General features: G+C 36.4%; 1 protein-coding gene and 1 non-coding gene across 2 annotated transcripts in view; one reads left to right on the top strand and one right to left on the bottom strand.

Annotated features, from left to right (window-relative positions):
- DENND5B (DENN domain containing 5B) overlaps window positions 1-26883 on the top strand; it is a gene marked incomplete at its 5' end in the record, with an annotated part of 139755 nt that overhangs the window by 93018 nt on the left and 19854 nt on the right. Inside the window, 6 exons of the mRNA XM_011363175.2 lie at window positions 3295-3445; window positions 7323-7416; window positions 11505-11636; window positions 12902-13054; window positions 13886-13964; window positions 21424-21505. Of these exons, the coding sequence (XP_011361477.1) occupies window positions 3295-3445; window positions 7323-7416; window positions 11505-11636; window positions 12902-13054; window positions 13886-13964; window positions 21424-21505 (691 nt within the window). The remainder of the gene's footprint in view (window positions 1-3294; window positions 3446-7322; window positions 7417-11504; window positions 11637-12901; window positions 13055-13885; window positions 13965-21423; window positions 21506-26883) is intronic.
- On the bottom strand, window positions 22820-22923 carry LOC111741846. Its single transcript, XR_002781107.1, has one exon. It is a non-coding gene; the product is annotated as a U6 spliceosomal RNA (small nuclear RNA).

Below are 26883 nucleotides of genomic sequence, written 5' to 3'. Positions count from 1 at the left end.
ATGAGTCTTGGCTAGTCCTGTCTAGCGGTGTAATATAGGCCACTAAAAAAAATCATATTAATAGTCAACGTTTACTGAGTATTTACTATGTAATGGGCACTATATCAGCTATTTTACATGTCTTCTTGCACTTGATCCTAATGCTGAGGCAGGTAGAGGCACATTTACTTTTGTTTTATAACTGTCCTCATTTTACAGTTGAGAAAATTGAGTAAGTAACTTGTTTTGCATAGCTAGTGATCAGTGAAGTCATGATTTGAACCCGGTTTGATTGATTCTCGACCCTGAAGCCATACTACCGTGTTAGCTGTTCATTCAATAAAGAAATGTGTAAAATGTACCAATCCACACGATTTTATACATTTATACCTGGTTCGCCAGATAAACTGATATTTATCACCTGAGTGCCCCCTTCTTTTATACATTTTCCTTCAAACATAGGAGCTATTTGGAAGCCGTTTTTCCTCTGGAGAAAAAGGAGACAGCAAATGTTGGGTTTCTTTGCTCTGCCTTTGTTGCTTGTCTTTCTCGCTTATTTAAATAGATCAAAGTCACAGGTCTTGTGAAGCTGTAGTTGAAGCATATTTAAGGAAAGAAGTATGTAAATGATGTCTTTTATGTAGCTTTAGCAGTCTCTCTGATAACTCTCTGGAACATCATCCTACTATATTCTCACTTAAGAGAGTAGATCCTTGGAGCCCTTCAGGAAGTGGCAGTTAGTTCTGTTTCTGGAAATTGAGGGAGTAGAATGAATGAAATTGTCTGTGCCTGCTCAGAGAGTAGTGTGACTTTCAGTGCTTAAACGGCCATATGAATAGCATAATGCTGATTTCCTTCCTCTCTTCCTGACAGGGTTTCTTTTTTTTTAATGGAGCTAAGCACCGATTATTTTGTGTGCTTCCAGAAAATCTTTTCAATTAAAATAGATTTTCTCTCAGCCTCTCAAAGAGTTTGATACTCCCACTATCTTGACAGAAATTATATAATACTCTTGAAAATGTACCATTACAGATTTAACATATATGAAAATGAGATTCAGCCAAAGCAGTAGTCTCCCAGGAACTTAAATTTATCAAAGACTTTTCAAAAAAGTTAGAGGAGGCAGCTGGCCGTGACTATGTCAATCTCTCAAAGAGGGTGCAGTTATTTCTTTTATCGGGTTGGGATTTTGTTGTCAACATTGGATTTTTTATTGTGTAACTTTTGTTGTTTTGCTTTTGTTTTTGTTTTTCCTGTAACTAAAAAGAATTTTGATTTGCAGGTGAACTCTTTAGGCAGAGGCTATCTGCTGTTGACATTGTGGCACCAGAACCTCATGATTTCTGTGCAGAAAGGCAACAAGTTGATAGTAATGCAGAGTTTTCTTTTTCCTTACCAATCACAGAAAATAATATTGGCACAAACCCTTGAAAGTATAACCACAGGCCCATGACTTCTCAAAGCAGGCATTTAATCATTTCTGAATGTTCAGTATTCACTTGTGATGTAATCATAGAAAAGTAAAATTGCATTGTGTCCCCTCTGGCAGTCTTAAATGTAAACCCAAGAATAATTTATTGTGAATTACGATTTTTATTTTTAAAAAGCTTCCTAACTAAAGGAGAGCAAGTCAGTATTAGATGGATTCCCCTGTCATTTTAAATCCAGTGGAAAAACTGAAGCTACTTTTCCTTTTTTCCTTTCATAAAACAGAGGCACTCATTGGCAGAGACAGAATTTTGTTGTATTTCATGGAACATAAAATTGGCAGGAACTTCAGAAAATTCCATGCTATAAATCTAAGCATTGTGTTGCCTAAACCATCTGTTAATTGTGTTTTACAAATATTAGAAAGCATTGAGAGTATAGATTGGGTTGTAGAGAACAAAAGGATGCCATGTTTTAATGTGAAATGATATTTAATTTTCCTTGAAAATTAAATATCATTTCACATTAAAACATGGCATCCTTTTGCCCAGCATAGAATGTATGGATTATATTTCAAGAGAAGTTACAAGTTACTTCTTTAAAAACAAAATTAAATTCAAAAAAGTTTTGGATAAATTTTTATGGGTTATGAATAAAAATTAGGGAAGTTTAAAGTAGATATTTAACATTAAGTCATAGAGGGTAATAGTGGCTTCTGCAGTGCTTACCTTAATACCATCATCAGACACAAACAGCTGTCTCAGGTGAAGCACTGAGCTCTCGTAACATGGTATTAAGCATGTTCTCTTGATAAGAGTAGTATGTTTCATGGACGGATCCCTCCGGCCCCCCCCACCCCAAATATTTTTTAGACTTTGTATAGGGAATAACAAGCAGTATTCAATCTGTTGGTATAAAAGGGGCAAAATAAATTGATTCTATGAAATAGTTATAAAAATACTTTTTTACTTCTCTCAAATCCTAAGATTAGCATTTCCCACAGTGTGTTCTATTTATCACACAACCACAATCACTGCTTGTTCTCCTGTTTTAGTAATATGTAGGCAACAGATTAGAGACATAGTCTTGATTCTCAAATATTACATTTCTTCTCTAAAATTCAGTTGATAAAAACATTTAAGATTTTTTACCAGAGACATAGTTTACTGTTGCTTGGATTTTTGAGACATCCTCCTAACTTTAAGTGGTTTAAAAATAGATAATTCCTATCATTAACTTTGCCCTGTTTTATTCTTCAGAAGGTCAGTTTCTTATCCTCTGGACATTTTCTAAATGCCTGCTTATTTTATTTTTCTCTGCATCTAATTTTCCTCTTGATCTAATAAACACTACTAAGTAACTCCTATTAATGAGAATGTGACTGTTACTAAAAGTAATAAACTTCACACAGTTCCTTGTTTCTGCAAATGGAACTACAAATATTTAATGGGTCTTTCTACAAAGAAGTAAAGTAATAAAAGGCGTCTGCTTGCTTTTTCCTTACCTTTACTTGGCTTTCAGGTCAAGGAAAATATTTTATTTGCCATCATTTTCTTTTATGTTGTACTTAGAACCATGTTTTCATTAAGAATATTGAATTTCCCACTTAAAGGAAACTATTTCAGTACCAAATTATAGATTTTTCAACCCCACTGCCCTGCTTTTGACAAAGGCAGAAATATCATGAAAATTAATTATCCAGTATTTACTATAAATTAACCTTTTTATACTTACATTATACTAATTTCTGAAGAGCTTTTGTAAAAATCTATTTCAGAATGTCAGAAAGACTGAGTTCCTTCCTTGTTGGTGCATGAGTAGAAGAAGCATTATTTTTTAAGGCTTAGCCATGAAATGTCTCTCATTTATTATAAATTTAATTTATAGCCCAGTCAATTGAGCAGCGGCTGACGAAAATGGATCATACTGCAATCCACCCACATCTACTTGATATGAAAATTGGTCAAGGCAAATATGAGCAAGGGTTCTTCCCAAAGTTACAGTCCGATGTCTTGGCAACAGGACCAACTAATAACAAGTAAGCATGTTCTTTACTTGAATGGTTGGTTGAGGAATGAATGAAGTGTGCAGTGCTCTGCAGTTCTAATTGAGTAATGCTTAGCCATTAAACATCTCATCAATCTGATTGCTTTATTCAAAGGCCAAATTAATCCATTTGAAATATGAATTGACACTCTGAGTATTTGACTTTTAATTCCATCATGTAAGAAAATTCAAAGATGAGAGATAATTTTTTTTTTAGATAATGCGCCTTTGAGAATAGGTTCACTTTAAATGACCGTGTTTAAATATGGTGCTAATACTGTCTAATGGAATTAGAAAAGTTTTACTTTCATTATCTGTATTAGTTTCCTAGTAACAAAGTACTACAAACTCGGTGACTTAAACCAACAGAAATTTATTCCGTCACAGTTTTGGAGGCTAGAAATCCAAAGTCAAGGTGTTGGCAGGGCCATGCTCCCTCTGAGGCCTCTAGGGGAGGATCCTTCCTCGCCTCTTCCAGCTTCTGGTAGCCCCAGGCATTCCTTGGAATCTAGTAGCACAGCTCTGTCTTGTCTTCATATGGCTGTCATCTCTCTGTGTCTGTGTCCGCATTTCCCTCTTCTGGTAAGGACACCAGTCACGTTGGATTAGGGCTCACTCTAATAACCTTATTTTAACTTGATTATATCTGCGAAGCCCCTATTTCCAAATGAAGTCCCATTCACAGGTATTGGGGTTAAAACTTCAACATTTCTTTTTGGGGAGACACAATTCATGTTTATAAAATATCCCGATTGTTTGAATCACTTTGATACAAGTAGGCTATTAATTTTAACAGTTTGATTTGCTTTTGGACAGCATTCGATTGCTCATTCATTCATTTGGCAAATATTTATGGAACCCCTATTATAACATGAGGCACTGTCCTGTTCACTGGAAGTCTAGCAATGAGCAGAACAACAGAAGAAATCTCTGCTTTCAAGTAGGAGGAAACAAACAATAAAGAAATTTAATATGTAAAAATAAGTAACCTGTCAGATAGTGATAAGATTGGTGATGAAAAATAAAGCAGAGAAGGTAAGTAGGGAGTGCTCAGGAGGGGAGGTTTCGATTTTAAAATCTTACTGGCATATTTTCTTGCTATTAATCTTATATATAAACTAGGGTTTCCCATTTCCACACAGAGCCCCAAGCATTACATTTTCAGGTTTACCAGAAAGAAAAAAGATCTCAAAACTAATCACAGGGTAAAGAGATTTATAGCCATGCCTATGTAAATAATTGATCAACTGTTAAAGAGAATGTAATATGCTGCTTATAAGGCAAAAGCAAATAAGCAATCTTTAATGATTCAGGGAATCATTGGTAAAATTATGCTTTGTAAATGAAGTTAATAATGCAAAGAATGAATTACTTAACTAGACCAGGAATGTGCGGACTTCGTAGTAATTTTCTCAAGCAGGTGCTTATTTCTGTTTTGAAAATAAAATTAAATAGCGCATTTTGTCCCACAGAGTGGATAGTGAGATGCTAGTTATATTATGTAAGTCAATATTTATCCTTTTCTTTACCTAAAGCCTTTTACACTTTTCCCTGCCAAGGGAAATGTTCTCTCCTTTATATTCCACTTCCGAGGGCTATCACTAGATCTTTGCACATTTTTTTTCCCTGATATAAACCTGTTCCTTTTGAAAAAAACTATTAAGAAAGGCTACCCTCCTTGGTACCATATTTATAATTATTCAATGTTCCTCTAGCAGACTGAAATGAGATGATTCAGAAGCTTGAAACCAAAGGCATGCATAAATTATTTTAAAAGAAACAAAAGAAGCAACATTCTCATTTTAAGCTTTTTGTAGATTGGATACTTTATTAATAAATTAAAAATAATAAATTATCAGTATGCAATATGACTTTTCCTGAATGGCAAAAATATAAATTCATTTTTTATGTTGTGTATGACTCTGTGCTGTCAAGGATATATACTCAAGTAAATATTCCTAGAATAGTGCAATGAAAACATAGTCAAGTCCTGGGAAATGAAAAAAAAATAGTTCGATATAAAATGTTCATTTGAAAATTTAGAATAGTGGAAAGTGATGGGGTAAAACCGCCCATAACATTTGGTGGTGTTTTTTCATTGCATGGATCTTGGTGTGTGTGCACATTCACACTTTTTTTTCTTTACAAAATTAGAATATTGTTTATACAGTGCTGTATCTTGCTTTTTCATTCATTATTATATCAGAAGCACTCTCCCATATTATTTTTAGAAACTTGATTTTTTTTTTTTAATGATTCTATTTCATCGTATAGCACCTCTTACTGTTGAACACAGGTTGTTTTGAGCACATTTACTTAATTGTAAGTAACTGTTGGTTGTAAAATCTACTATTAACTCAAAAGCTTTTTGGAAAAATCATGCATTTAGCATATTTTTGGAGTGAAAGATACATCCTGATTTCAGGAACATTTAAAAGCCAAAATGAGTGTTGGAATAAAGGAAACAGAATTTGTTACTGCTTATATGCAGTGATGAAAATCTGTAAACGTAAATGTTAGACTGCATCTCTGATTATTTATTTAAAGTGTATTTATAGAAGGGGCAGGTGATGTAAAATACTGTGCCAATAAAATGGCTGACAGACATGATACGAGCCCTTAAAGAATTTATAATAGGATTTTATAGAATTATAGGGATAAGTAAGAATAACACACTGTGGTAGGTACTACAGTTGGAGATTACAAGAAAGGTAACTGATACAGATTTTGGTGAAACATGTCCTGTGTGCCATCTAAGCTATCTGAAAGATGAATAGAAGTTGGGAGAAAACTTTAGGGACAAAGTCTCAAAGGTGAGAGAGCTTATCCCATTAGAAACACTGAGGTAGTTGAAAATAGGTGGAGTTTTAAGGTAGAAGAGTGATCAGCTCTACTAAATGTATCAGAGAGTTTGAGGAAGCTAGTAATCGAATGAATAATAGCCATTGCATATGGCAGGTAGAGATATTAGTGGCTTCATCAAGAGCATTTCATGGGAAGAAGCTGATTCGAGATGAACTGAAGATCCAAAGGCAAATCAGTAGAGACTTTACGTCTAAATGTTTCTCTTTAAGCATTGCTACATGAGAAGAGTTAAGAAAGAGATTTAAACGTAATTATAGAGGGTCAAGAGGGATACGCATGGTTTCTCTTAGTTCGAAGAGAAAAATTGGAGAGACAGCACAGGAGGTGACCGATGGAGCAGGCTGAAGAAGGCAAGAGAGAATTGGTCAGGGACACAGATGGAAGAAATAGTTTTGAGCTAAGGCCAGTGTATTTTATACTTAAGGATTAGAAGAAAGATAAGGTGTCTGTGTGTATGTATCATTAAATAAAGGACAAGAGGAAGGAGGCAAGGTAGGTTATCAGTTGAGTGAAGACACTTGAGGGTAAAGCGAAAGATGGAATAGTCTTTGACAAGATTGGAGGAGAGTTGATAAAGGGTAGGTGAAGTGGTTCATGGGTAGTCATGAGTGAAATAAAGAACTAATATCCAAGGATATAAGATAAGGGAAGTGAGAGGGTAATATTCATCCAGATTTTGGAGCTCTGTTGGACAGGTAAGATGGAAAGGAGGGGACATTACAGAGGACATACTATGTATTTTTTAACTTCAGTTTTAAAAAAGTATCGATTGTGCTGGTTGCACAGCATTGTGAATATACTACACACCATTGAATTACATGCATCAAACGGATGATTGTATGGTATTTAAATTATATCTCAAAAAAGCTGTTATATATTAAAAAAAAGAAAAATAAGTGTTGCCAGTCTTTTGTTTTGAACAGTTCATTCTTTCTATTTTAAAGGTAAGTGACCAGGTTTTGCGGGATTGGTGGAGTTCACCTACACCTTCTGTTTTTTTCCAGTCGCTGGGTAAGTCGGAGCGCCACTGCCCAGCGCAGGAAAGACCGCCTTCGGCAGCATTCTGAGCACGTTGGACTGGACAACGACCTGAGGGAGGTATGTGGGCTGCTTTCCTGGGGTGCCTCGTACAGGAGCCAGAACTAGGCTCACTCAGCCCAGCACATGTCATTGCATAGGTTATTTCCCATTCTTTTGAAAAAACAGGTTTAGTTGTATTCTAAAATAGTACTCCTTTTGTACTGCCTTATAGCAGAAAACACCCTTTCTCCCTCCCGCCCCCCATTTTTGTAATTTCAGAACATCTGAAATAAGGCTCTAAAACAAGTCTCCTTGTGTAGCACATGTACAAGGCTAAGTTTAAAATACACTTTTGGTCAATATGTCTCCTGTAGGGAAAAACATTTTCAGAAGTGTATACATTTCAAAGTTTCAAGCATAATTTAAACTTAGTAAGAAGAGAGATGTATTTGCCTGTGCTTCGTCCTTGGCTTGCTGACACCATTTTTAAATTTTTTTTAAAATTATTTTTAAATTAAGATCCTATGCTTTATTTGTACTACTTGAAAATAAAATCATAATTATGTATTTGAATAATATTAAGTAAGTTGATTATTTCTTGTGATCAAAAGAAAAATCAGATCTGTTAACTATTTTCTAAACTCAAATGTGTAGAAATAAAGCACAAAGCATCATTCCAGATGTATACTGCTTTTTGTTGATGTGTTCATACATATATGATTTTAAACATATTCTTAAGAACTGAAGCATAACATATCTAGTGCTTTTCTTTGTGTTATAGTATTTTCTTTCCCCTTCTTTTGCTGTGACTTTATCATATGCATGCTTGTTTTGCTTGTCTCTTTCTCCCATATCCTCTTCTTTTTTGCTTTTCTGTCATTGGCACTTCTCCGTCCTCTTAGCCTTCCGGGGAACTTTTGGTCTGTCAGAACTCCATGGCATTCTGGGAGTGGGATCAGGGTCCACCTCCTCCTGCACGACTTCCCAAAAAATCCTTCTCTGAGTGCTGCCTGGTATGTTCTTTGCCTGAAAGTGCTTTGCAGATGTTCTCGAACCTTGTCTTTGGTGTTCTTTGAATTATCCACATGCGTGAGTGCACATAGACTTAGAATGCCTCACATCACCCTGTGACGTGAACTCTCAGCCTCTCCAGTTTGCTCTCCACCTCCAAGCGTGTTTGGTACCTTTTCGTGGTAGTGTGTGTTAGCACGAGTATGAGTAATTCTCTACTGTTGGCAGGTAAAACTAATTATTCAAATTTTTAATCTGTGGGATTTGGGGTGAGGGAGCAGATTTAGCAATTTATTTTTTTTTTCCAAAAAGAAATAAATATTCAAACTCCCTTTGATTTAAGCATTTTGCAGAAGTGATTCCTTTTCAGTCAGCTTTTCTTCAGCTAGGTTTTTCCTCCACAGCATTTTAATTTGCCCTTGTGGTCTATATTTTACGTGGTCAGAAAATCAGGTCATCAGTAGAATCTTAGTGCTAAGGGGAACACCTGAGGTCATCTTGTCCAACTGGACATGATTTACTGAAGTCTAAAACTTGTCCAAAGTTAAATGGACACACAAAGGCGGAGCTGGGCCTACAGCCCAGGACTCTTGACTTCCAGGCCAGTATTCTTCCCAGTCACCTTGCATACCAAGTGGCACTAAACAGCTACTTACCTGAGGGCAAGAGTAACTTTGGACTATTGGCCATATTTTTCCCATTATGACATATTAGCATAAATTAACTTTACAATGGTCTTCTCTTCACAAGTCAATGCCAGTTAGAAGAACAGGATGTTTATTAGAAAATTAAGGGAGAGCCTGTACTAAAGAGCAGTTAGTTCAGAGTTTATTGACTGATAGGATATATTTTCACAGGTAGTTCCTAGTGGTTTGTTGCTTTTGGCTTTGACAAAAGAAGAGCATGGTAGAAATCTCAGAAGAAATCTGAGATAACTTCCCTTTGCAGTAAAATGGACTTTATTATAAAAATATTCCTTGCGAAAGGTTTCTCGTTCTCCATTTTCGTCTTAAAATACACCATTTCCTCCAGCTGCCTCAGAGAATATCTCGTTTTTCTCATCACTCATTTACTGTAAAGGCACTGCTCTCTTTTTGCAATATGCAGAAGCAACCTCACTGGCTATGAAGATGCCCGTGCCATCTTCTGTATCCTTTCTGTGCATGTCGATAGAATGTTGCTCATTCTATAGCTTCAGCAGAGATGATCAAGAGACTTTACAGGTGGTTCACTGTTGGCTAATAACTGTCCCTGCCCCATAGGTGTAGTGCTGGGTGCTCAGTAAACATGGCCACTCAAAGGACAGCCACAATCTAGTTTGTTTATGATTATAAAATCGAACATAAACTTTTAAACAGTGCTTAATTTTTAATCCAACTATTGACTTTTAAAAATCTAATTATTCGTATATTTTGGAGAAAAAGAGAATGCTAGAGACTCCTTCCTACCCTCTTGCCTGATGATGCTACTCACTCCTTTTCTTCCTAAGCCAACTTTGATACTTAACTTTTCTTTAGGATTGAGCCTTTCTCTCATTTCTCTCGTAGTCGTTCTCTCGCCATTTACCCAAGTCCCAGAGACAATAACTGAGGCTGGAAGAGAAACAGAACCCTTTTCACATTCACAAGTTAACATTTGTTTTTACCAACCTTTTATCTATGATTTGTAATATTCCAAATAACATTCATACAACCTGAAATAATAGCAAGTAAAGGTATTATTCTCACATAAGATCCCTGCCTTATGTATCTCAGATTGGTTTTTCTGAAACTTTTCATTTCCTGCTTTTATTTATTTGAACATGAACCTTCAGAATGTTTCAGTAGACCTTGTTACACTTTATTTCCCTAGTGGTGGCAATTGTCTCTCATTCTCAATTTTCCTTCTTTCTTTGACCCTCTAAAAAAGATTTAAAGCAGAAGTATACACAAGTGTTCAGGGAACTAAATGCTTGTAGAGTTGATTTGATTTTTAAATCTGTCCTTAAACTGATGGCACTGGAAAGGAAACTGATTGTTTTGTTAATGCAGCCTTTCATCAGGAGGGTTGGGAAGTCACAGGTAAACAAATAAGTGGAATCCCTAATCAGTGAGATTTTTTAAAAAATTTGTACCAGATTTAATGGATTATTTTTCTTCCAAAGGGGAAATATACTGAATGTACAAAACTAAGTTTTATTTAAAGAATGCAAAGGATTTTACACATCTTCACTTATAATTTCAAATTCTCCCCTTAAGACAGTAAGATTTCACATATGTGTCTGTGGGAGGATGCACTGTCTTGCAATCTCTTCTCCCCAACAAACTGCTAGTTTTACTATATAATTTAGAGTAGTTATTTTCTAAATATGGTGCTAAGACACTGGGACTTTGGGAGGATTCTGCCTTGTGATCCTGATGCAAACATAAGATATCTGGAAGAGCTTTTGCAGGTGGCAGAGAAAGAGACAGTAAGTGTCCTACCCTAATCACCGTAGTGATTTTTTTTTCCTGGAAATTCACTAACCAAAGCTCAAGAGCAGAGGACTGGATTTCTGTGCTCTGAGCCATCACTGTCTCTGAAAGTGATACCATGTTTCCACTTTCTCTTGAGTGTGGAAGAAGGCAAGGGAGGGATGTAGCAAACATGTCACAGAAAACAAGATAGATACCTCCTGCATTTGGAGCACATGACTCCTGATTTTACTGTCCTGACTTGGATTAGAGCAAAGGGTTTAGGGAGCTCTGCGCAAGAGCTAGAAGTACGTTAAGCCTGTTAATCTGTAGGGAGAGGAGTGGAGGAAACCAGTGATCTGAAAGTCACTGGGTGTACCTGCAGAATCCTGATTTGTAATCCAAACACCCCAATTTTTTCATCCTAACCATGATCCTGACTAATCACAATGTTGGTTATTCCCAATAAAAAGACTAAACTACATGAACTTCCATCTCATTTTGAATGAGTTTCAACTTGATGGGGTTTCTTCTGTCACCCTCATTTTCATAGCAGTTAACAATTTGGGGGCGGGCACGAATGTCCTCTGCCTTTGGAGCACTAAAACTTGTATTGCTGCACTTATGCACATATGGTTTTGTTCCTGCACTTGTTTGTCTAAGGTTAAGTATGTCAGGAGAATATCTGATGTTTATGCATTAAAAATACTCTTTAATTTTTAGAAATATATGCAAGAGGCACGAAGTTTAGGAAAAAACCTGAGGCAACCCAAATTGTCAGACCTCTCTCCCGCAGTGATTGCACAAACCAACTGGAAATTTGTAGAAGGCTTATTAAAAGAATGTAGAATGAAGGTATGTATTATCAATGTGAGGAAACTGTGCATTTGTTTTTATTCGGTGTACGAGGCTCAGATGAACAGAGTCAACCCCCGTTTGAGCCTGTAGCTTCCCTGGAGGAAAACGTGTACTGGGGCCTAAACGTGTGCTTTTTACTGAGGTCAGGAACCTCCGTGGGTTCTCCATTGCCCACAGAACTAGTGCCAAGGGAGCACTGCACGGTATTTCTTTTTCAGCCATTGCTGTCATCCTCTCCAACATGAATAGATAGATATTAAGCCAGTCAGAAGTTGTGTCAGGGATGTTGTCATCTTATGTGAAAAATGTGTGTCTGTATGTGCACCTGTGTAGAACCTTATCTGTGCCCATACTTCTGTGTGTACATCCCCATGAGGAAGAAGACCTTAGCTGTGTTGTAGGTTTCTCTGTATTACATACTAGTCTACTCTCTGATATCTGTGTTTAGTTTATCAGAGGTAGCAATACAAATTGAAAACCTCAGAACATCACTTTAGCCAATGCTTTCATTCACTGGACGATCATTTCTTGAGGACCTTCTCTGTGTATTCAATAAGTGCACTATTTTCAAAGACAGCACTGAATCAGGGACAAGATCCTGCATTAAGGACCTAGGTTCTCTCTCTCTTTACATTTTATAAGAGCAGCTAAGACTGCTGTAAATTAACTTACTTGAAACTGATTTCCATTTCCTTTCTATTTTTCTGGTGCATACTCATGAGCAGAGAAGAGAAAAAAAAACGGAAAAAAAGGAAGGGAAAAAATGAGGCCTGATTCACTCACAAAATAGAATTCTGAAAAAAATTTAGAGCTACTGGTTTGTATTGTGGTTTCTGCCTAAGTACAGTCAAAACTAAGTGCAAATATCTTTAGTATGCTAAGATGCGGGGCCGTGGGAGGCTAGTTATGGAAGGATGGGATTTCAGATTCTGACAGTACATTTTATAGGTCTGGTGTAATTCCCAGAATTACTCAAGTTAGCAGTCTGAAAATTGTCATACATAAACATTTACATGGGGATACTTTAAAACAGCATCGTTATCTCTCGTTAGTGACCCTCTTTCTAACGAAATAGTAAAAGTGTACCTAATATTACTCAAGTTAGTTGACCACAGAGATTAAGACACTATTCCCAGGGTGATTAAAAATCTGCAATTAGAAATATAATGAGGGGAACCCAGGTCTCTTGATCCAGTAATAGTCATGTTGGATTTTAGTTTTACTGCTGGGATAACACTTGTGACCACACATGATGTTTTCAGACAAAACGCATGTTGGTGGAGAAGATGGGCCACGAAGCAGTGGAGCTGGGCCATGGAGAAGCAAACATAACCGGCTTAGAGGAGAACACCTTGATCGCCAGCCTCTGCGACCTTCTGGAAAGGATATGGAGCCACGGCTTGCAGGTCAAGCAGGTAACAGTCCCAGGATGCCCAGATGACACGGCCAATGAGGAGCCCTGTTAGGAAATGTAACAAGGAGGAAAAGACATCATAAAAATTAAAGGATGGTCCTTTGTCACAGGATGACCGAAATGTGCCACAAGTGTTTTAATTCTAGAAAAAGAAAGTATAACCCATGATTAGGAGGTGGTTTGGGGTTCTTTCCTGGTAAACAGGAAAGGATGAAACAGCACATTCACTTGTAGAGGCCATATCCTCTGTAAATTCCATTAAGTGTCTACTTCTGTCACTGTACAGGGGAAAAAAATCAGCCAGAATGAACAGTTCTTTACCATTTTAAGTTACTAGTAATTAGAGGTGGGAAACCTCAAATGCTTTCTTTGCTTTTGTCCCTCTAGTCTCCCTTTCTGGATTTTTTTCTGTTTTGTGCATGTTTCTTCTTTCCCCTTTCTCTTTCTCCTTTTTGCCCACTTTCTTTCCTCATTGCCATTCCATATGCTGCTAGAGCCTTTTAATTCCATGGTTGCTAGTGTAGCTAGTATAGAAGGCCTAATTACATACAACTAAGTAACAACCAAGCTGAAGTCAGCAATCTCTGTGCCTGCATTTCTGGCCTCTTGCTTAGTAGCTGCCCTTCTGCCAGTTTTCTCAGTGAGGCAAAGGACGGATGACCTTGTTACACAAGGAGCAGGATGCTCAGAATGTCACAAAGCTGAGAATGGCTGAGCTTGAGTCTCCAGACTTCATAATGGCCATTACAGTGTGAATGATTTTGATGAGAAATTATTTTTTGATGAATTATTTCTTATAAAATGAAAATTTTTATATACCTTGTACTTTCAGGGGAAGTCAGCTTTGTGGTCACATTTAATTCAGTTTCAGGACAGAGAAGAGAAGCAAGAGCATCTTGCAGAATCACCAGGTGAGAGTTCATTGATTGTTTTTAAAGAAGAGGTATCATTGGACCATGTGAAGAATCAGTTCTATATGGCTTTGTCTCTCCGTCTTTCTCTCAAGCTGAAACTTATGCCATCTTGTCAGTAGTCGGGTAAAGTAGAGGGAGCAATATTGTTTATTAGCTGTGAGACCTGGGAAAAGTCACTTGATCTTGGTGATCTTCAACTTCATCCACAAGTTAGAAAAAATAATAATAGCTATGCCAAGACAATGTTGATCAAAGGAGATAACATGCGAATTGTAAAGGACAAGTACAGCAGGTCTTTGAATAACCTCGTTTCATTCATTATTGTTGCATTATAGCATTGATGAGAAAAAAAGTAGGTTCCTGGCCAGAGCCAATATCTGTGTGGACAGTTCTCCAGGGACTTTGGTTTCCTCCCACATCCCAGAGATGTATGTGTACGTGAGGTGAACTGGCGTGTCTAAGCTGTCCCAGTGTGAGTCAGTGTAGGTGTAGGCGTGGGTATGAGTATGCCCTGCATGTCCAGGGTGAGCATGCCTGCCTGGTATATCCTGAGCTGACAGGAGAGGCTCCGGCCACCCATGATCCTGAACTGGAATAAGTGGGTTAGAAAATCATCATCTCACTTGTTTTTATGAATCTTTCTTAAATGTATGTGTAGCTCACATTGACTTCAGTGTTTAATATTACACGTGTTCTGGGTCTTTAATTAGAAATTTGGTGATATTTTTGTGACCAGAAATATGCTATAGGTTCTCAGTTATTGTTTATAGCCTCTGATAAAATTGGTTTCGTCATATATTGTTTCACTTAAAGTCACAGTTTTTAAGAACTTACCAGTGTTAAGTGAGGACTTACTGTACATCTTACTCTCGCTAGTATTAAGGTGATATATATACTAGGTTTTTCTTTAAAATTTTATAACCCTATTAATCTTTCAGGGAATAAAGCATGTATATATGTCTCCAAAATCTCAAGGAGTTAGATTTCTTCTTCAATTTATAAGAGGACATCACATGTTAGATGTGTCATACTTCTTTATTTAGCTCATCAGAGTTATGTAGGGTTCCTAGACAGTCTACCTACCATGTATTTTTCACAAGGAGCTTGCTTTTCTTTATGTAAAATAGCCATCTGTTTCACAAAAAGTAGAAATAACAGTGGTAGGCCTACTAGAGATAAAATGTTTTATACTGAATTAGCTAATTGGGAAACTTTCCTAAAATTATTGATTTTTTTTTTGACATTCAAAAATGTAAAGAATATATATTTTTAAAAACTCATAAGCCAACCACTGGCTTAAGAAATAAAACATTGCAAATATTATTGAAGTACCCTATTTCCATTCCCCTCTCTGCCCCTAGAGCACAATACTAACCTAAATATGTTGTTTATTGTTGGAAACCTAGTTTTTAAATGTATTCAGTGAAACAGCTAAGAATATGAATTTGATACTACATTGCCCTGGAGCTCCTCTCAACAGGATGTTAAGGTTCTTATGTCCCAGAATGTAACTATATTTATAAAGATTGAGGTTAAGTTTAAAAAGCATTTTCTAGTGTCCATCTCCTTTGCTGCTTTTTCTATTGAAAAGTAAAAATGCATTGGCGTATGCCCTGAAACAGTCTTTAACACTTTAAAATGGTATTCTTAAAATATGTAGCTTTTCAGCCTGTAAGACCATAACCAAAGTTGCAGACTTTAAGACCGTAACCGAAGTAGCTTATCCTGATTAGAAAAAATAAATTCCTTGGAAGACATAGCTGCTTGTAGGTTGAAAGGTTGGAAATCCATACTTGGTTAAAGCAGGGAGGTGGACACATTGGCTCCTGCACCAAGTGATGCATGCGAGAATGTCCAGCTGTTAGAGTGAGCAGCTGCTGGGCAACACCAGCAGCTTCATGGCTTTGGCTGGTCAAATGTTGAACCAGGGACCAGAAACACAGCTGTTTTCAGTGGCCTTCAGTCAGTCAGTCAGTAGTGGGACCAGCAAAACTCTGAAGTCAAAGATAAGAAATACCAAATGTGTCAACGACTCATTGATTCACTGTGCAGCATCGTCAAGTGTTGATGAAGGGCTAATGAAATAAGAATGAACACAAGCTAAGTAAGGTTAAGGTAAGCCATGTAGCTTTGGAAATGAAAGTATTGTCTGTTTGGAGGGATGGATTTTATAAATATTGCTCTAACACTTTTGATGATTCAGCCCATGAGGTTATGATTTAAAAATATGACAATGGGAAATATATGTGAAAACATCAGTTTAAATATAAATTGTTTCGTTATTGAGAAACTTGTTCTAATTATACAGAAATTAGCAGTTCATTGATTTTTCTGCTTTTAAATCTGGGTGGTTTGTTTGGTTTGGTTTGGTTTTTCAAAAAATGCTTTTTGTTTGCCAACTGTTAAGCTTCCTAATTAATGTCAGTAAACAGTCTGCATTTTTATATTAAGGAAAGATTCTGTAAGTCCTTAGAGAGTTATAGTGGGCTTGAACACTGCTCTTTTTAATACAGCCAGGATGAGGCTAGATCCTTACTGTTCTTTCAAGCAACACTAAGCAGGAGTCAGAGACATGTTAAGGGTTGCAGAAAAATGGAAAAGTGAAAAATGGAAAAATGGAAAAAAGTCTTAGTGAAAGAACCATAGCAGGGTAGACTATCTTAATTTTTTTAAATAGACTTTATATTTTAGAGCAGTTCTCAGTTCACAGCAATATTGAGCAGACGATACAGAGGTTTCCCATATACTCCCTGCACCCCATGTGAATAGCCTCCCCATTATCAGCATCCCCCACCAAAGTGCTACATTTCTTACAAATGATGAAACTACATTGACACATGATTACCCAAAGTCCATAGTTTACATTAGGGGTCACTCTTGGTCTTGAACTATGGGTTTAGATAAATGTATAATGACATGTAGCCCCCATTATAGTACCATTCAGAATACTTTCACCACCCTAAAAATCCTCTGTGCTCTGCCTATTCAGCCCTCCCTCTCCCTTAACCCCTGGCAACCACTGACCTATTTACTGTCTCCATAGTTTTGCCTTACCCAGAATGTCATGTAATTGGAATCATACAGTATGTAGCCTTTTCAGATTGGCTTCCTGCACTTAGTAATATGCAGTTAAGTTTCCTCCATGTCTTTCGGACTATCTTAATTTTGACCTAGTGAAATTTTGACCAAGTTACTGCACCTAATAGTTTGAAGTCCTATTTCAGAGAAAGGATCTCAGAAAGAAATTGATCCTAGAAAGAAGACCGTTCTTGACATATTACCTGAACGTTTCTATTTTTAAAGATGTCGGCCAGCTTAGACATAGGTGTTGTTTTTAAAACTTGCATCCTCAGACAAGGTTCCACTAAACTTTAAATGAATTTTTAAATCAATTGGCAGGAGGTGGGGTAGAGTGCAGAAAAGGGTAGACATGCCGCTTTTGAGTGGTTATTCCAAATCTAGCCCAAGAATTTTGAGTCACTCAGTCATCTTATCTTCATCAGAAATTTTCTATTAATTAACTTTCTTGCCTATAAACAATAGATGGTTTTATAAAAACAATTTATACAGTCTTTGCCCTCTGTAAATTCACTTCCCATGCAGTAGCCCTGGATCAGACAGATATATAAAGAGAATTCTTGTGGCTAAGTATTAATCCACAAGTGTTTTATTGAAAGAGTAAGTAGCCTATTGCTTTTAAGTATATTGGATTAAGAAATAGGAATAGAAGTAGACGTTTAACTAGTTTATAAATTTCCCTCCAGAGTCTCTAATAAACTACCTTATTTATTTCCTGAGGCTGCTGTAAAGTACTGTAACCTGGGTGGCTAGAACAACAGAAATTTATTGTTTCATAGTTCTGAAGAGTAGAAGTCCAAAATTAGAGCGTTAGTAGGGGTGATTCCTTCTGAGGCTTATGAAGGAGAATCTGTCTTGTGCCTCTTCTCCTAGCATCTGTTAGTCTCAAGAATTGCTTGGCCTATAGATGGCATTCTCCTTGTGTCTTCACATCTCCTTTCCTGCACACATCTGTCTCTGTGTCCAAATGTCCCCTCTTTATAAGGACACGAGTCACAATAGATTAGGTCCATCCTAATGACCTCATCTTAATTCGATCACCTCCAATGACCCTGTCTCAAAATAAGGTCAGTTTCATACATACTGGCGGTTAGGATTTCAGCATCTTCCTGGAGGACGTAATTCAAACCATAACAACTATTCTCTACTCTAATGTCACCGTCCAACTGTCCCATTAGCAGGTTATTCTGTCTCCAGCCCTAGTTCTAGACATCCATCTTTGATGGTCCATTGGGACTTCAGACTCATCATCTCCTAAAACAAGCTCATTATCTCAGCACCTCTCTCTTCTGTCCCTATCAGGCTTTCTCTCTCCGTCTTTTTAATGGCATCAGCACCTTTCTTGCAATCAAACTGAGAAGCTAGAAAGTCATCCGTAATGTAACAGAAAGCCCACTGGACATGACATCAGAACACTCTGCCCATTTTAATGAATATATATAATTGAGCCAGTTTCTTAACCTCTTTGAAACTCACTTTCTTCATCTGCAAAATTAAGATTAGGAAAGTTATAATTAGATAAGGTAATCTGTGTAAAACATATTATATACATACTTAATGCTGTTTTTGTCTCTTGGGTCTTGCTTACCCTTTATATTGGTCGTTAAGTCCTATGTTTTCTGCTACTGCCTAGTCTCTTTGTTCTCTCTGACTTCCACTTGTCTTAGTTCATCCCACACACTGGCCTTTGGAATAACTTCTAGCTCATATCCCTATTTCTTTTACACCATCACACTATCACTTCACTTGTCTTAGTTCATCCCACACACTGGCCTTTGGAATAACTTCTAGCTCATATCCCTATTTCTTTTACACCATCACACTATCACTCTAGTTGACTAACTGGAAAGTACTCAGGAGCATATCATTTCTTTTCAAAGTCTCTCCTACCTCCCTAGGATCTCTGCAAATTTCTAATTTGTCTTTTAAGCTTCTGCCATCTGGCTCTACATAGTCTTATCTTCCTCAGGGAGTATTTGTTGAGCAAGTACATAGTATGAGCCCTCTGTTAGCCCAGAGGATCTAGGAAGAGGATATGGCTGAGCCTCAAGAGGCATATAGTTTCATAGGAATAATAGAAATGTTAAATTATGGTAAGTTTATGGTAGACATTCAGTTTTATAGGTCCTATTAGAGGAAATATCTAATAGTGTGCCTGGGGCAGAGAGAATAGTCAAGAAAGATTTCACACAGAGGCAAAATTAAAGCTAAATTTTATTTTGTTTATTGAGAACTTACTTTGTGCCAGGCACTAGTCTAAGTGTTTTACATCAATTTGAATAAGGTAGGTACTGTTATTGTTCCCAGTTTGCAGATGAGATAGCAGACCACAGAGAGGTTAAGTTACTTGTCCAGAGTCAGTGAGCTGTTAGGTTCTCTGTCGGGTTTAAGAAAGCCATGTTCTTAACTATTAAGCTATACTGCTGTCAATCTAAAGTGAAAAATAGGCTGTAAATAAGAAAGATGCAGAAGTGTTAAAAGATAAGAGAACTTCCTTTAGGTTGGCCTGGCCACATCTCCTTTGTCGTAGCAGCCCCATCAGTACACATTTATATCTGCCAAGTGTCAGCACATCCTCTTTCACCAAGCACCAAAAACGTGTAGATCCTTATACACACCAAAATGTTCCCTGTCTTGTCTTCCTTCAGTGCCAGCTGCAACTAGATATTTGTGTTCTAGTGTTGTAATGTAGCCCACCAAAGTAGAATGGATCTAAAAACTGAGAAAATACAGGTTTAATCACATCCTAAATTCTAACAGTACTGATGTACAGTTTGTCCCTTAAACAACGCAGGGTTGGGGTGCCAACATCTCCACCCCGTGCAGTCAGAAATCCACGTATACATTTTGACTCCCCAAAAACTTAACTACTGATAGCCTACTGTTGACCGGAAGCCTTACCATTAACAAAAACAGTGGATTAAAACATATTTTGTATGATATATATATTACATACCATATTCTTATAATAAAGTCAACTAGAGAAAAGAAAATGTTATTAATAAAATCATAAGGAAGAGAAAATACATTTACAGTACTGTATTGTATTTATCAATACCTTAAATTTATATCATTTATTTACAAGATGAATCATCTGTCAGTACCTACATCAATACCGTCTTATACAAAACACTGTAGATGTTATACGTATTACTAACACTAGACATCAAAAATGAAAAAATGCGAAAAAGAAATTTATACTTATTTACAGGTATAACGATTCATGCATTGATAACAAAGAAGCAACAATATGATTGCTTTATGATAGCCTAGTGTAATCAATGCAATTGCTTCATGGTAGTAAGGAAATCTTAAAAAATGTTCCAATATATTTATTGAAAAAAATCCACATATAAATGGACCCTCACAGTTCAAACTCATGTTGTTCAGGGATCAACTATATTTGGTCAGTGTGATAGTGCAATTTAATTTTCACTCACAGATGGGAAAATAGAAATAAAGAGCACAAAACTCCATAGCCATCTCAAAATGAGATTGAACACTCCAGTTACAATACATTAGCCAGTAATTGATTTCTTTACCCATTGCTATGTAAGAGAATAATCTTTCCTTCTTTTATAAATGTTAGCTATTCAGGCTTCATAAGAGACTCATGGACATTATACTTCTAAATGTCCATTTACGGTCCTTACTTTGCATGATATACATACTGTAGTTTGGATTCTGAACTTTGAAGTAGAAACTTAAACCAGACTAGAAAGCTCAAACTCTTAGAGTAAGATAGGATAGAAAGCTCAAACTCTTAGATAGAGTAAGATAGAGATAGGGTAGATAGAGTAAGTCCTCACTTGACATCCTCAACAGGTTGTGTGACTTTAAGAGAACTGACAAATGATGAAACCAGTTTTACCACAGGCTGCTTGATATAAACAAGAGTTAGGTTCCTATGGCATCTCATGGATGTTATAATGAAACAATGTTATTCAAAGACCTGCTATATAGGGAAATTGTGTGATTGCAATTCATGAGCCAAGAGATGATTCACATACTTAGTAGCTTAATTTATAGACATTGTTTTAATGTAATTATCCCATGCAATTAGAATGAATAACTTTAGGAAATGACTGGCCCTTATGGCCAAAATTTGCACACATTGCATTATTTGCTAAGTGGGCTTTTGTGATTCATTTTAAATTTACAGACACAGCCCCAGATTAACTAGAAAGAAAATAGCTGGTTTACTGTATTAATAAAGTAGCAACATTCTGGGAAAAGAATCTGAGTTTTTCTGTTGTCTTCAAATTTTGTTTTTATTAAAGTAATTTCAGAGTATTAATTGTAGAATGTAAACCAGGTAGGATTTTTTTTTGTCCTTACTGTTATTTTGCTAATGTTTTGCTGATATTCTTTGACATAGTTGCCCTGGGACCAGAAAGAAGAAAATCTGACTCGGGAGTTATGTTGCCCACACTCAGGGTCTCCCTTATCCAAGACATGAGGTATTTGTTATGTGTGTTAGCATATGGTGATAACTTTGAAATATTTATGGTTTTCACTTAATTTGCTCAAATGATTCTGGCTATGTGTGTTTTTTGCTTGATATTCTCAAGATAACATTTTTATAATCTTGTTTATTTTACCTTTATACTATTATATATTTCCTGATGTTAAATCAAAAGAGAAAATGTGGCTAAGAAGAGTTTTAAAGCATCTCTAAGTTATTTTACAGTTTCTTTGGTTTAGTTTTTTAAAACCTCCTTAAATACCTGCAGCCTACAGATACAGACCCAAATATCTGCAAATAATGACAGCTTACTTGGCAGAAAAACTGCTAGCAGGTAGATTTAATTTGAAGCAAATGCAAATCTGAGGATTATCACTTGCAGTTCCGCTGGTTTTAGAAATCATCAGAAGGTATCAGGATATCTAAAAAGGTTTATTGAATAAATAAGGCAGAGGCTTTTTTCTTTTAAACATTTTAGGTATAATACTTAGTCAACTCTTAAAATATGTGGGTTTAATGTGAATGATATAACACATAACTTTTATTTTATGGCTTATTGCTTTATTAATATTAATTGATGTTTATTTGATTTGTCAGATACTTGCAATTGCAAAGCATAACGTCGATGAGTGACAGCATAGTATAGCAGTAACACATCCTGGCTTCACCACTTACTAGCTGTGCGACCTTAGGCAATATTTGTAACTTTTCTGTGCCTTAATTCCCTGTCTCTTAAATAGAGAGAAAAACAGTTATCTATCTTATAGGATTGTTATGAAAATTAAATGACTTAGTCTATTACTGCGAAAAGTTTCAAGAAGTACTTGGCTTGTAGTAAGAGTTCAGTAATGTTGGTTTTTGTTATCTCAATCAATTTATATATTTTTATCTTTTTTTCATTTTTAATTATTTTTTTTCTCTTGCATTTTTTAATTAATTTATTTGGGAAGGGGGTGACATCGATCAACAAAATCAAATAAGTTTCAAGTGTACAATTCAACAATAAGTCATATATATATATATATTACATAGTATGTTTACCATCCATAGTTAGATTTCTTTCTGTCACCGCATATTTGACCCTTTTTACCCCATCTACCTCCCTGCTCCCCCCTTTCCCTCTGGTAACCACTAATCCACTGTCCATGAGTCTCTATTTGTCATGTTTGTTTAATGCTTTTAGATTTGTATCCCGCGTATACATGATACCATGTGGTTTTCAACTTTTTCTATGTAGCTTATTTCACTTAGCATGATTATCTCAAGGTCTATCCATGTTGTTGCAAATGGCACTATTTCATCTCTTCTTAAAAATATGAAACACTTCATGAATTTGCGTGTCATCCTTGCTCAGGGGCCATGCTAATCTCTGTATCGTGCCAATTTTAGTATATGTGCTGCCGAAGCGAGCAGTATATATCTTAAATGTCATTATTACTTGGTAGATGAAATGTAGTTGTCCTCGTGTGGCTTATGATCCCTTTCGATGGTCAGCATAAGAGGAATAGTTATAACTGAGGGAGCTCTCTTAATAGAAACATAAAAAACATAGTCTGGTTCCATAAGATGCTGATATTAGCAGAAGCTCAGTATACAACACTCTGTACTACATTCATATTTTTGTAAATAAATTATTTCAAAATAAATCATATATTTTTTAACCGGACCTGGTACAAAGTAAATGTGTAAGGGCTATTATTATAGATATATAGGGTTAGATAGCTTATCAACTAGGAGTTGATAAGTACAATTCTTGATAAAACTGCTGCTCACCTATTCCATTGAATGTTAGATCAAGGAGCTGTGACCTCTTTAGGCTCCTAAAATTTCTTACCTGGATTACATCATGGTCCCCATGTATGACTATTCTAGGTACCTCATATAAGGGGAATCATGCCCTTTACATCTGGTTTATTTAACTTAGCATAAAGTTATTGAGGTTCATCCATGTTATAGCATGTATCACATTTTCCTTCCTTTTTAAAGCCGAATAACATTCCATTGTATGTATGTACCACATTTTATTTTTCCATTTATCTATTAATGGACATTTAGGTTGTTTCCACCTTTTGGCTATTGTGAATAATGCTACTATGAGTGTCAGTGTACACATATCTGTTCAAGTCTCTGCTTTCAGTTCTTTTGGGTATGTACCCAGAAGTGGAATTGCTTGATCTCATAGTAATTCTATGTTTAATTTTTTGAGGAACCATCATACCATTTTCCACAGTGGCTGCAACCATTTACTATTCCTACAAGTAATGCACAAGTGTTCCAATTTTTCCACATCCTCACCAACACTTGTTATTTTCCAGGTTGTTTTTTTTTTTAAACAATAGCCATCCTAATGGGTATGACTTTCCAGTTTCTTAAGGCATGCATAACCATAGGTCTTCATAGACATGCTAGAGTCTTCAGCTTTCTAATCTCAGAAACCAAATCACTAGTAAACCAAAATGTAATCAGATTCTCTAAGATAGACTCTTATTAACCAAGAGACTTATTTCAAATACCTAAGAGAAATGGAAAAATAATGGGCTAAATTTGGGTCATCTGTCCACTCTTGTCTAGTCATCTATGACCAGGTAAGGACAGGAAGCCAGTGAAACCAATTTATCATTTCCCTAACAAGATGACTTGATATTCTTTCACTGATGTAGATAGGCTCCGCCTGGAAGCTGGATTAAAATCAGAAGGCTTCTTATCCTCCAGCTCCAAACTAGTGATCCTCATGCTCATGGTACTGATGTCATCTCAGGAAAGCCCTGCAGAAACACTGCCCATGACTGTCCCGCTCTTTCCTCTGCTTCATGCTGTCTTTTTAAGTTGTATATCTCCCTGAGTCCATGCTGTCTATTGGACACATAGCCTCTGTCAGTACCTTATATCTTCCCAAGTTTATCTCTTGAGACAAAGACATAGGCAGTTTAGGGACTTTGAGTTCTTATAGTTCTGAAGAGTCTTGGCACTAGATTGCTCAGCAGCTGTAATGAGTCTAGGGCAGACATGTCTAAAGGCTGTCCTCTTTGTCTTAGTATGTCAGACAACATCCCAAGACCTTCATAGTTGCTAAGTATCGCCAAACTGTCAATTATAGAATGATTTTTTTTGTTTGTTTCAAAGAAAAAGGCTGGACACAGTAAATGACTGTACAGATTATTTGCATATAAAAGAGGAGTATTATCATGGCATTACCATTATTACCAGTTTCTTTCCAGAGTAGCTATGCACATATCATCTAGCAATTGAGACTTTTATTCTCAATGACAAAATATAATTAATGAGAGGCAGAGTAGAACATTATACAATCTAGGAGATTGTGAGTTCTATAATCCAAGTATAGATAATCTGAATATGTAAACAAATGAACAGGCTGTCTGAGTAAATTCTAGAAATATTATATTTGCATATAAAGATGGGACTACATTACTTGAGGGTAAATTGGTGAGTCACTTTATAAATAAATAATGTATACATATGTGCTTCTGAGTATCTGGCTTTATTCTATACTAAAATTAAGTAGTCATGATTGATTTTGTTTCCTCTGGGAAAAAATATTGTGAGGAATTTTGATGACTATAGAATATGAGCTTATACTAAAATAGGCTAATTTTTTTATATCTCTGATAAACTTATTGGGTTTCATTGGTGATACAGTGAAATAAGCACCAGGTTTGGATTCAGGAAATGTGGATTCAAATTTTTTTAGATGCTGCCATTTTTAGAAATCATTCAATTTTAGGGAAACAGAAGCCCAATCAGACTGGCTTCAGCAAAAAGTGGGATTTGTTGGAGGTATATAAGGTTATCTTCCAGAATCCAGGAATAAGAACTATAGCTGGACTGGGAGTAGTCTTGACCCAGGTTACTTTCTCTGTCTCACTAGAAGCAAATTGTCTCTGTTTCTCCTTTCCTTCCCCTCCCCACCCCTCCCCTCCCCTCCCCTCCCTTCCTGCTTTATTGTGCACACGCTTGCCCAAGCTTGGCTTTAACATCCTTTCTTATTTTAAGCATTGAGTAAAAACTTGATTTTCCAGTATGCTAATTCCCAGTTTCAGAGAGAAAATCTGATTGGCTCAACATGGGTCTTATCCAGTCCATTCTAGCTGAAGGATTAGGAGCTTAGGGCCAAAGGTCATGGTACCTGGAGTTGTGTCTCTTGCTTCTGTGGAAGGGGAGCTTCTCCAAGAATGTGAGTGCCAGGAAGGAGTGATTGGTAGAAAATGGGTAGTACCTCTAGAATAATACTTAGTATATCTGTAACTTTGGGTGAGTCACTTAGTCTCAGTGAGTCTCATTTTCTCATCTTTAAAGTGGAATAGTGATGATCTTCGTCTTACTAGTTATTGTGATGATCAGATTAAGACAAAGCGCACAAAAACTTTTTTAAATTAGAAAGCTTTGTATCAGGGTTAAAAAATAAATATTATTTAAACCACACCCTGTATGCTTTTCTGTGAATTAACAGGATTTACTTTGGAAGTAATACTTGTGTAACATTATGCTGAATGCCATTGCAGTTACCGATAATAAATTACTCCAATTGAAAACATTCAAAGGGATAACTACACAGGAAAATTTTAATAGATTCGGGTTAAAGTTTAACAACACAACACATATAAATTGTTTTAAAGAATAAAATTACATATAGGTATACAAAGCAACAGAGTTTTTTGAGCTCCTAATATGTGCTAGGCCTTACAGGGAACAAAGAAGGATGCAGGGCTCCTGAGAAGTGTTGGGCTCTTTGTCCTCAGGGAGCTTTCGTCAAGCTGAGAAAAATATACCGAGGGAAAATGATAAAAATAGTAGGCATTGCAAATTAGACTACAGAGTTTTTTATAAATTAGAGAGGTCACTGCAAGCTGTCATGGTCAAGGAAGCGTTCCAGAAAAAGCTGGGATTTGAAACATGAATAGAATCAAATAGGGAAGCTGGAAGAGAGTACTTCAAGTAATGACTGTAAAGTCTTAGAAGTCAGCTGCTTGGAATGGAATTTTTTCAGTAGGAAGAAACATTGACGCTGAGGGGTAGTAAGCAGTCCAGGCTATAGTGTGAGCTTTAGAAGATTCTGGAACAGAGGAATTACATTAAGGAGGCAATATTTTAGGCAGAGTACTTTCTCTGATGCCAGCGGACAAGATGAGCCTGAGTAGAAGAGTCTGGTGGCCTCACATCCCAACTCCCTTGTCTCCTACCCAAAACGAACAAACAAACAAAAAGAAACAAAACAAAAAAACTGTACTTTTAGGATTTGCCAACTAAATAAAATAAGTTTCATTTCATGTATTCCAATCCTTCCTATTTTCCTTAAACATAGAATTTTTCAATTTATGATTATTTTCTGTTTTGTTATGCTTTACCTACAGTGGC

Source organism: Pteropus vampyrus, unplaced genomic scaffold (assembly GCF_000151845.1).
Source record: "Pteropus vampyrus isolate Shadow unplaced genomic scaffold, Pvam_2.0 Scaffold82, whole genome shotgun sequence".
Taxonomy (NCBI): domain Eukaryota; kingdom Metazoa; phylum Chordata; class Mammalia; order Chiroptera; family Pteropodidae; genus Pteropus; species Pteropus vampyrus.
The sequence above is the reverse complement of the archived record's forward strand: the minus strand, read 5'-3'. Positions and strand labels throughout refer to the sequence as shown.